This window comes from Falco naumanni, chromosome 6 (genome assembly GCF_017639655.2).
Source record: "Falco naumanni isolate bFalNau1 chromosome 6, bFalNau1.pat, whole genome shotgun sequence".
Lineage (NCBI taxonomy): Eukaryota > Metazoa > Chordata > Aves > Falconiformes > Falconidae > Falco > Falco naumanni.
The window spans coordinates 57,742,144-57,754,513 of NC_054059.1; the positions used below are offsets into that span (position 1 = coordinate 57,742,144).

Here is a 12,370-nt window from a genome sequence, read left to right on the forward strand (position 1 = left end):
TGCCAGGGACAGGAAACTGGAACCTCACAGAAAGAGACTGCATGGAACCAGATTGAACACAAGTGCCAGAAACCGCGGCCGTCGACGGCCAAATCCTGCCGAAAGGATAACTGACCTGCCTGTCAGTCCTTTGCTAGAGCGAGCGCAAGGACTGTGCCGTGGCTCTACAGCTATAAACACCTCCACTTTGCAGGTCTGCATGTACAATAGGCTAGAGCACGCATATTAAGTGAGGAGAAATTTAAAGATCAGAAATATTTCCAAATGATAGCTTTAAAGTTGGGGAGCAGCAGTGCTTGAACATCTGACTTCAATTCTGAACTATTTTTGATTAGCGGATCTTGATGCAGTACCCCAAATACACTTACAGTTTCTGTTCAAAATGGTATTCATCAGTAATGATAGAGCCGTTATGTATGAACTGCTAAACAGGGGCCACACCGCCACTGCTGAGTGGACTAAATTAAGTTGGACTGCGCAGAGGAGAAATAAACTAAATCATTCTCTTTGAATAGACAGAGCCAGATTTGCCACTACCTTAAATCTTCTATAACTGTTTAGATCATGTCAATGTAGGGTAATTTTTATGAAAATGAAGTTATAAATGCATAATAAATCCATCTAGAAAAACTCCTTGCCTATGAAGAACAGAAAGTAATTTTAATTTCTGAAGTATTAAAAGCTGAATGCCAAATTGTAATGCTAAAATTGAAGTCAGAAGTTATATGAAGACAGGTTTTCAGAAGCAGTAATTTTTTGATGTAATATTCGAAAGTGATCAATTCAAATTCTGCTTTTGAAAAATTCTCTGAGCTTTGATCTCGCTCCAAGTTTAGCCCAGAACAACTATTATATGGCTGACATTAAAAAGTCTCAAAACAAAGTGATTTATAATGGAAACACAGAAAATAAATCACTATTTCAGAACTTCCTAACACACCACAGATTAGATCCAGAAGGTCTGACAAAGTTGTCATTGAGTGTGCGAGCTCTCCCTGCTGCAGCTGAGGACCACAACAGAAGAGCAAATTGATGAACTTGATCAGGTACACATAATGACTTGTGCCGTCCTAGGTATCACTGATTTTTTGAAGAAGCACTTAAAGATTATGATCTACAAAGACTGTAACATGACCACAATCATGCAACAAGTTGAGAAGCAAGGCTTCCTCCGGCTGGACCAAATACATATGTTCACCAACGCCCTGCTGAAGAATATTTGACCACTAAAATGAGAAGAGCCATTAACATCCTGAATTAATGGGCTTAGTGGTTTTCAAATGAGGCATTTTCATGATGGACATGGTGTGGATTCAGCAAAGTTTGCTGTTTAACAAATACAGCTTCGATTTCAAAGATTTGATTAAGCTTAATACCATTAGGGAACCATTACTGATTTTATGCTGTTGTTGTTACTGCTTTAACTATCAGTTTCTGAACCAAAAATTGCAGACAGTTGGCTTGACCAAAAGTCAAGGTTTAGGAATGCAAAAGCAAATCCAAGGTACAGATGAGCTTCAGATGTGGACAGGCTTCACAGGGTTTAATAGGCTCTCCAGAGTCTGTCAGGTCACAGAGGCTTTTTCTTTTTTTTTTGGGGGGGTGGGGGGTGGGGGGGGGTGCGTGCACATTTGTTTCTTTGTGTTTTTTGTTTGTTTTAAACACTTCTGGCCTCAGCCAGAGTAGTTATTGCATGCAACAATTAAAAAAACCTCACAACAATCTTTTGTTTTATTGGATACCATTTACAAAAAAACAAAACAAATGAAAATAATCTTCTTAATAAACAACCCTTGATCACCACCACGTGTTTCTAAAACAGGCAGATGTTCACAGTTAAATCTGCCAAATAATACTACTACTTTTTTGTAAACGTTAATGGTGAAAGAACAATAATAATGGTTTTAGTCAATCATCATTAGTACTTGCAAGTACAAATATAAATTAAATAAGACTCAAAAAACTTGTACAATAAAATCTGCTATAAACAAAGCTAATTAAAAAGAACTGCTCTCAACCTGTGTTGTGGGTTTCATCTTGTTTTAAAATTAAAAGCAGTATTTATTTTTCTGAAGCATCCAAATGAATGTTCATATCCAGATGTCCTTACAAAGAAACATGATCTTCATTCTTTCCTCATTTTTTTAATCTGTTTATACTATATTTTACTTCTGATTGTCTTTTTCTTCCTTGGCAATCCTCTTCGTCACACCACTGAAATACTTCTCACGGAAAGAATTGTGTCCCCTGTACGGCATATACTGACCATCCAACAAGTAAGAATTCTGCTCTTGATCCTGCATGGCATCAAAATGCAAGCATTAGATTTCACAGTAGTATGTTCAACATGCATCGCCATTGGTTTTCCTCCAGACTTTTTCAAACAATTGCAAGCAAGCTTAAAGTTGTTGGGTTTTTTTTTTTACAATTTAGGTCAAACATTAAGGCAAACATTTAAGTCACTAGATTGATGAAAAAATTTCAAAGATACAATGCTAAGGTTTCCATTAGGATTAACAGGAACATATGCATCCTACTGCAGAGTCTTAACATTTAGCAGAAATTAAAATCCTTATGCAATGGATTCTCATTTGACATTGTTCAAATACAAGCTGTAAGCAGACGGGGGGGGGGGGGGGGTTGGTGGTGGTTTTCTTTGGAGTTTTTTGATGTGTACTCATTCAAATTTTCATTATTCTACTCTGTACAGCAAAATGATGCAAGCAGTCAGTACCAGACATTTGAAGTTTTAATAGCACTGCATCACTGGAAATATCTCAGCTAACATCACGAGAATCCAACTCTTGCATGAATGAATGAGAGCACAGGTACTATGCCACACAGAGTTTTATAAAGGAAAATATAAAGGTTGGTTTCCAGAAAAAATACCATCTGGAGAATTCAATCACTCAGAGGTTTGTGGAAGGCAGGTGCAAACAGAAGAGGAACACAAATGACTAAATGGCATTCCTACAGTTACTGAAGAAGCATGATCACAGGATTTTTTTCTCGTGCAGTATTCACCTACTTCTGGAAGTTAAAGTTGAAACAGTAAATCCCTACACGTAATACCTATTTGACATCAGCCAAGTATATAGTTTAGAAAATTTGCCTATTGTATATACAAAGGTTTAGTTCATCATGTACTGTGGCTTTATACAATTAAGATGCAGTATTGATAACATTAGTAGACAAGTAAGATAAACAATACATCAAACTGAATGCTAAAGAAAACTGATGGCAACTTTTAAAAGTTTTACGCTTAAGGTTGATGTCAGTTTATTATGCTCAATAGCAAGATGGAATTGAGATAAGCAGCCTCACATAGAACAACTGAACTGTGCAAAGAGAAAATAAAAGCAAGCATACAAGAGAACTAAACCTCTATTCCACTAAATGTTTCTCCTCAATGCATGCTCATTGTTATAAATTTTTAAGCAATGCAGCAATATGCAGATTGCTTCAATACTTAAGTTTACAGTTCAGAGTCATTTGTTGATATTTGAAAACAAGGTTGCTGTGGAATGCTTTAACATAAGCAGCAGGAACACAAAAGTAGATTTAAGTCAATATTTTCATACTACAAGTACTACACTGTAAGGTTGAACTAAATCCTAGGGGACAATCTCCCCCTTTAGCTATTTTGTAGCCTTTCCAGGCTCTCACCTAGCAAGATCAACACCTTATCTTCCTTTGGATGTCCCAATATGCATTCTAAAGGAGTGAAACAAAAAGTTTTTCAACACAGCAAGACGTTTGTGTGCAGGTGTAAGTGCCCTCTTCTGGACACCATGAGATATTCTGTGAAGGAGTTCTCTCCCATCCTACCAGATAACCAGCAGCATGCCACTGGCTTCAATTAACTTGCTAAATATTAAGCGTCACGTGGATATCGAACATGTAAAGCATGTACACCAGTAGCAGCAAATCAGTTCTATTTAAGTAGTGCACTGTTGGAAAATCGCAGGAGAAAATGACCTTGATAAACCCACTGCAGACACAGTACTATCTATTGTCTTTTGGTCGCCTGTGAGAGACTGCCATCTCCAAGACCATTCTTAGGCTGATAATCAATACGCTTTTAACATATCCATGTAAAAAAAAATATATATATACAGGCAGAGAGGAAACAAGGAGGAGTTCTGACATGCCCCTCTCACAGTCAGCCTTTACGCACTCCTCTAGGTCTCTTATACAGGACCACTCTGAGGAAAAGAGCACTTACTCTTCCCCTGAATTTGCAGGTCAGCAATCCTTCTTTGACCTAAACATAGAATATATTTTTATAACTTTGGGATGTGTTTTAATGGTAATTCTATATAATTTGCTTGTTTTGAGAAATAGATGGAATATTTGACCCTGAAGGATAATGATATATGGGTCAACAGTATTTTAACATAAAAATTAATCCCCACAGCCTCTAAGAGGTCACACATCTGTACACCATTCATCTTAAGTAATGAAACGCTGATTCAGGATGAAGGGAGGAAGGAAGAAAATAACTACCCTCTCTATCCCCAAGCTGGTTAGGGCAAAGACAGGATATGGTAATGTACGAGAACAAACTTCAGGTTAAACACACAGCTGTAAGAGGAGTGCCTGCATTCACCAAATGGAAACAGGTTTGGTACATCACTCCACAGCAGAATCCTTTTTATCAATCCAGGCAGGCCTCAAAAGCTATGCAAATCACTGCTTGATAGGTGAGAGGTCTGCAGTCAGGCACAGATTTCTTGGGAGAGTTTACAAAAGCAGCTCCTGGCCTGCATGACCGTAATTCCAGCTTAAGAGCTTTCATTTCCTATCTCTCCTCTGTACAGACATCACTGTCCAATAAAGATGGTAATTGCTTTAAAGAAAAATAGTAGATTGGGAATTGCTTCTTAAAAAAGGAAAAAGAAAATAAGAAATCCTGAAGTACCTGTAGATGCCACTCACTGTTGACATTCAGTAGTCAAAACAGGTTTATGGGCAACATGAGAACTGATCAAAGTAAAAGGAATTCTTGTATTTCAGAGAGTAATGATTTCTGAACAAATTCTAACTTAGGGTATTTTTTATCTACCTGGCAAACTGAATGGGTACAATCTAAACACTAGGGATAGGCTGCATTTAACTCTACAGAAATAAGAACTTGTCAAAAATAATCTTCATGAAACAATTTACTGTGACTATTTGCACTAGAATTTATCTGGGAATCAGGCACCAGCTCGTTTCAATAAGGAAGCCAGTCAAACATTCTCAGTCAAGCTCTACCTTGAGCAATATAAATTGGTAGAATATGCACTCTAAATATCTGACAGGAATGTTTTGCAGTAAAAGAAGATCTCTTATGGAGGGTGTCAATATCAGCGTCAACTCTCCCTCAAGTGCATTAACTGTCCAGGGCAGTTAATATGGAGGCTTTTTCCTTTTCTCTTGCCTTTTTAAAAAAAAAAACCACAAAAAAAGTTTAAATTCATGGAATGGAGTTGAACCACAGTATTTTAAGGGAGATAGTCTCTTTCCTTCTCTTAACATGACACACTGGAGGAGCAATAAGCAGTACTGCATCACAATGATATACAGCTGCATCTAGGGATAAGTAGCTTTCTTCCACTTACTTACTTTGAAACAACTGGTCATCTTTTTCAAGGTCCAAAGTTTTTAAATGGTTATTCAACACAAAACAGTGAGACTTCCCAAGAAATCATTTCCAAGACAGCAATGATCAGCCTGCCTGGCGCTAAGTCAGCTCTTTCCCCAGTCTGCCAGCGCTACCAAGATGATAAAGACTTCTTCCTTTATTTGTAAGCCAGAACTGAAGATGTTAGTTAACCCCTGGTTTTACCACCATCCTTGGTTCTCACTTTGAACAATTTAAGTTCTCAAAACAGCAGAATAATCGCAAACAACAGTTATCATGTAAAACTTCTGCTCTGAAATGTTTTGTGATGACTTCTGTGACAACTGAAAGCCAACAAAGCCCTTGTCAAACTGCATGCTACCGAATTGCTTCTAGCTAATTAGCTTCTAGCTAATTTGAGTTTTCAACTCAAATCTCATTTGTTCAAAACACAACACTAAAAAAGTGTTACAGATCTTCAATAAATAACAAAAGAGATGGAAGAAAAAGGAAGCTTAAACATAACAAGAAAGCTTTATTTTTATTTAAATCATGGTGAATGTGAAGTGATATTCTAAAGATTTTTGTGAATCTAGCACACCTCAAGTTCAGCTTCAGGGTAATTACCCACATTCAGTTTCTGTTTAAAAAAAAATCTTGCTAGCACTATCACAGCTTTCTACCACTCTACATCTGGTGCTGGACAGTAGCTATAGAAACCACTTGTAGTAATGTTATACAGCTATAAACAACAAGAAGCAGTTTCCAAATCAGAGACAACAGGGTCATATCCAGGAAAAGACACTGCTAAATTCAGCAGGAAAAATTCTACACCAGTAACAACTCTGGAGTGACCGTGTGACATGGAAATGCTGGACCCATTCTGAGTGGTGGATTTGTATGCCCGATGCTCCCGAGTCCTTTCCTGGGCAGTCATATGCTCAAAGTTCATCCTTCAGTCAAGTTTTCTGTTTCACCTTGCTGCATAACTTTTAAGTGTCACTTTTAGCCCTTATTACAGATTTTTCCTTCAATATTTTCTTAACAGGTCCTGATTAGCAACTTCAGAACTAGGTAGCATTGACCAGCCAAATAGATACTATATATTTCTGTAAGACAGCAAGCAGAGGAATGAAACAAGTAATTCAGCAATAGCTGAAATAATTCATCATGGGGAAAGCAACAAGCTAGACATAGTGTTGTAAAGAAAGGGAACACCAAACAACCCTACAGTTAAACAGTAAGTCTACCACTTCTGGAAACAGCTGATTTATCACCAGATATAAATTCCCAAGAACCCTCGTGGTAGTAAGTTTTTATACTCCAATTTTCCTACCAATTAACCACTTACCAGTTATTTCACATTTAAAGAAAAAAAAAAATCACCGTGACAATTCAGATATAGGTGGCACAGACTGAGACCCTTTAGCCTTACATCACTATGTTTTTTACAGCTTTTGAAAAATATACTGGCACAATAGAAGGTACATTTTCACTTGATTCAGGCTGGAACAATTGGTTCAAACCTCTTCGGACCTAAAGCAGAAGGCTGAACTCCTATGGTATCACAGTCAACAGATATTACAACACAAATCTGCTTGGCCAACAGCTTCTCATTCTCCCACTGCCACTATATTTATATATGAATGCCTACAGTCTTTGGAGAGTTGAACTGGTGTTCACTGCTTAAAAAAAGCCTCCCTTCACAGTTCAATGAAGGTAGATTCACACACAGTCCTGCCTACTATAATATCAATTAGAAAGTTTTGTTTCAGGTTTAGAGAGATACTGGGGAGACCCATATCCATTTACTACCGGAAAAAGGGACACTAACGTCCAAAGAAAAAAAGTAATACAATAGGCTAGTAAGCTCTCACTTCATATCACTTCTGGTTTGTTCCTCTCCTGTTCCACACTTCAGTTCTTCACTTCTCTTATTCTTCTGCCTTCAGAGTTCTAGAAGACTAGGAGTCGCTAGTTGGCTGCTGCTAGCTGCCCTCCACAACAACTGCTTTCATTCATTTTTATTATTGTCACTATAATTTAAGACTGGGGAGCAGGGGAGTTACTAATGACCACCAGGGTTGTCCAAAAAAAAGCCTTAAATATTAAAAGCCAAGCAACTCTTCTGTGCATATTGTGCACATGCTGGAAAAGCCTATTCATATCAAAACTGTGTTCAGTAAGAAATCTTTTCCAGTTGGCATGATATCATCATAAACTTAAACAGAACAAACTGGATGCTTACAAGATGAGTTACACAGCACCTTTTGTGAGGTTTTCTTTAATTCAACCTTTATGATCTTCATGCTTATGATTAATTATGATAGATTAATACTTCAACTAGACATATGCACTTTTTGCATTCACTTTGGTGTCCTTTATAGTACAAGCACAATCAAATTGCACCATCAATTTCACGTTTGGTAACTGGATTCATTTCTTGTTAAGAATTTAGTCTTAATGCTGAAATCAAGTTTGCTGTGAAATGTGCAATGCATTATTGGTGGCAAACACTGGGGAAACCAAAGGACTGCATAATGACACTACACGATTTGTAAAACTTCTTAGCCCCTTCCAAGTACCGAACTAAGCTGAATTAAAAGGCATTTGAGACTGTCTGTTACAAACCAGTTTGGTAAGGCAGACGAGAACTGTTTGGAAACATAAATGCTTGCATATTCACAAAAATTCACTCTTCCATTTTGGAAAAAGACAAATGGCCAAAGCTCCAGCTATTGAATTTTATGAACATACCCAGTGAGTCAGAAGTATCCAATTCAAAGGTTGTTCAGGATATTAAGACAGGAAAAACACATCCCAGGTAAGGGACAAAAGGGTAGTGAAATCTTGGATAGTTAAGACACCAAACAAGACCCTAAAAAAAGCAGTCACTGGCTAAGGAGTCAATATGCAGTTTGTTACTTGGACAAGTTTTGCATCGTCAGAAACTGTACATGTGTTCTGGTATCTTTAAATTATCTAAAAGACAACTGGAGTCCTTAGCATAAGCACCTGCACAGTTTTACCTAAGCAGTAAGCCTGCCAACTCGACTCAGGTGCCCAAAGCTAAGCACTTCCAGACATGAACCTGGCAAAGCACGTACTGAAGAACAGGTGATGCACAAAACAAGAATAACAACTAATGAAACTCTATTCATAGAAGGCTGGATATATTTTTTAAATTAGAACATGTCATCCTAGAGCACTGGCAGTAACAAAACTCCTGTTTTTTTACTCCTCCATGAACACTCCGAGACGCACATCAAAAACTTTCATAATTTACCCTCTTGCTTCGCTACTGGTAAAGTTGGCAGCTCTGACTCCGAACTTCACATACAAAAATTCAGGTGTTGCTTGAGAATCTCAGTCATCATTAGCATTATGAATGCAGTACTGAAACCCTGCTGTGTTATTAGTGCAAACACCATGCAGACACAGCAGTCTGACTGTATCTCCTGTCATTTAAAATAGCTCTTGCAACTGACAAGGAATGTACTAAAAAACACTTACTCGCTGTTTGCATGTGTTTTCATTAAGAATTTGCTTTACCTTTGCTTAGCATCTCTTAACAGTGCTAGGCAAGAGAAGCAGCGAGAAAGGAAAGGAAACCTGACAGAATGCAGTATTCCCTGGTCCCAGCGCCTCAGGAGAGGCGCTTAAGTACATCCCAAAACAACACAAAAAAAAGTATAGTGAGTCATGCTGGCTTATGTCACAGCTACAATACTATTTCTAAAGCTAGAGAAGTACCACTTTGAAAATGAAGTAACAGAACTGAATACGGTTTACCTGCCCTGCAAGACCCACAAAAGCATTTAGTATTTACTTGGGCATCAAATTACACTTTGGAATCAATGGGAACTTGGGCATCTTGGCATCTCTGTGGATGGGATTCACAGAGTTCAGTTTTCCTTGAAAAGCATATGCAACTTTCCCAAGTAACTGTAAGTTCAAAGATCTCTTTCACACTATTAAGTGGCTTGCTCAGGACGAAAAGTGAGGAGAAAAAGGAAGAAAGACATCAAACCCAGAACAATCCCTTAAATCACTACTCAGTCTATTTTAAAGAAACGTGTGGAGATTTTACAAAAGCTCTTAACTCTCATCATAAAAAAAGTACAGTGTGATGGAAATAAGGATCAAATGCCGAATAGCACAAACTTTTCATGAATGCAATAGCTACTATTTTATACAATCAAGAATTCAAGCTTACCTTGAATTCTTTCACCTTTTCCATGGTTATCAGGCGCCTTGATGTGTGGCTGGAAAGCATCTGCTCACAGTTGCTAATAAGTTTCAGGCACGGGTGGCGAGGAATGATCTCTTCTGTGTATCTGGAAGTAATAAACATTCATAGAGCTGTAAGCTCATGAATTGGAAGGCTTGCATCTGAAACAAAATTAATACAGATTCTTCACAAAATGGCTTACACTAGAAAGTTGCTACCCATATTAATCTGATTAAAGAAATTCAGGTATTGGTGCTCCAGAGTAAAGAGACACATACATACACTTTCTACATGTATTTACATGACTTTATTATATGTACACAAGCCTGTCTCTATCATTTCAAGTAGAAAATATCTCAACCAATCAGGAGTAGTAACTTATCCAGTCAGAGCTGTGATTTGAAAAATGTATTCCACAGTCAACATACAAAGTTGCAGGACCAAGAGACTTATCTCTGGCTCCCTAAAAGGAGACCATTACACTTCAATGTCAAATCATAGTAAACCAGCTTTTATTAGGCAGTGACATTCCCGGACTTTAGAATTTGGTGTTAGAAATCCATCACGTTATAATTACTCTTTCTAAAGGGAAGAGAAAAAAAATCCATTATCCTTTAACATCAGATGGTAGCAACACTGGCTTGCAATTAAATCCCGTCTATAGAAGGAAAAAGTTACAGTGTTTTAAATGCCCCCACTTCATAAGCATACTACTTCCTAAAGAACTTTCTCTAGGTTGCTTTCAATCCTTCTATTTCTTTAAATGCTGAAAGAGGAATTTAAGGATTTAAGAGCTTTGTATGGGACTACAGGAGCAAAAAGTATTGACCTAGCTACTAAGATAAACATGAGATCAATATATATACACTGAAACATATAAATCAGCCATTTAGTCTCAGTTTTTGTAATAAGCTTTCCTGTAATAATTACTACACCATAATACAGAAAATGGTGTATGGTATTGTCAGTGACTGTAATTTCATAAAAAATGCTTGCTCTCATGAGTCCCCAATACTTGGGGGTCAGCAGAAGTCTGACATTGAAAAGCAGAACTGAACAACTTTCACATGTATCACTTAAAACTTAAAAGATACGAAGGATGAGATTCATATTTTTCCTGAAAAGTAGATTTTCTGAATGCACTTTACAAAGTAAATGCATTGTTCTGGGAGAAAGAGAAGGCAAATATAACACAACTCAAAACAGGACCCATCTAGGTGCTGATGGAAATCTTGACATTTCTTAAAGATAATAGTGAGCTGTTAAACAAGTAAGACAATACCAAACACAGACTTGTAAATAGGAAAAAACCCAAACAGTACTGCCTCTTTGCATTGTTTCAAAACGTCAAGATTGCAAAACAACCCTTCAGTCACTTCTCATGTCTGGAATCAAGTCACTACTGCTAGACGAAGTCAGAATATGCTTTTGACAAAGGAGAATGAAATTAATTCTCAATTGTTTTTTTCTATTACACAAGACTTTTGGTGCATCTAGTTCTACCAAGCTGCCTCTTTCTCTTACAAAGAAAGGTAGGCACTCTGCCACAACATCTTAAAAGTTTCTCTTCATAACCATACAAAAGCCTGACTGCAAAGGAATTAAAAGAATTCAGACTCAACAATGATTTCAATGTCAGATTGAAAGAGTAAACTTTGGAGTGAGATTCTATCTTGCAGAGGGAGAGATCATTATCGCTTTGTTAAAAAGCCTTGTCTGTTAGCATTAGTGCATATATTTCTACACTCTTTCAAGTAAAACTCGGGACAAGGAGAAATATCAAGTAAGAAATATAGTAGCAGTAGTTTTAACAGACATCCATTTTAATCCAGGTTTGTTTGGAATTTAAGGTAATACACAAGGATCTCAAACAACACATGAATCTGATGGCAGGTGTTGCCAAGAGATACCTGATAACACAACATTAGTAGACAGTGTCTTATCTTCCCCTCGCATACCTGCTTTAATGTTTGTTCCTGTGTTCATCGTTACAGCTGAAAATAAAGTGACTATACTAATATTCTGTGATAGTGACTTCAGTATTTCAATCCACAGTAGTATGTACAAATTCACTTTCTAAGAGGCAACCCAACTACAGCTTGAGAGAGCTGACCTCCCCAAAACAGCAACTGAAGTAGAACCAGAACATGCAGTTCATACTTATCTAAAGTTAAACACTTCATACTGCTGTATACTGAGGAAGCATCCTCTTACCAAAGTTCAATGAGCAGACAAAAAGCTCTGGTATCTTGACACACAGAATAAACTCAGTAATTCAAAACAGAGTGTATTGACACGGAAATCTAAGAATTCACAAATCACCCATGATTTGTCAGGGCTAAGCAAGTATAGGCAGATATTTTGAACAATTAGCTATAATAGTGTTAATGGCATTTATTATTTTGTTTATGAATAGTCTTACAAGAAAAAAAAAGTCTAAGATACCAATGATATCATTAAAAAAAAAAATGCAAGCTACTAAGTGCACTCTTCTGTTATGAAAATTGGTAACAGAAATGGCTCCTTTTGATTTC

General features: G+C 37.3%; 1 protein-coding gene across 5 annotated transcripts in view; it reads right to left on the reverse strand.

Annotated features, from left to right (window-relative positions):
• Nucleotides 1–1,704: 1,704 nt before the first annotated feature.
• Nucleotides 1,705–12,370, reverse strand: part of TRMT11 (tRNA methyltransferase 11 homolog) — a 29,459-nt gene continuing 18,793 nt past the window's right edge. For 4 of the 5 annotated variants that reach the window (XM_040597275.1, XM_040597274.1, XM_040597276.1 and 1 more), the window contains exons 12-13: nt 9,822–9,942; nt 1,705–2,297 (exon numbers count right to left, since the gene is read on the reverse strand). In XM_040597275.1, coding sequence (XP_040453209.1) covers nt 2,166–2,297; nt 9,822–9,942 — 253 coding nt within the window. In that variant the 3' untranslated portion in view covers nt 1,705–2,165. Of the gene's footprint in view, nt 2,298–9,821; nt 9,998–12,370 lie in introns of those variants that run through there. The other variant, XM_040597278.1, reaches the window with a different exon arrangement.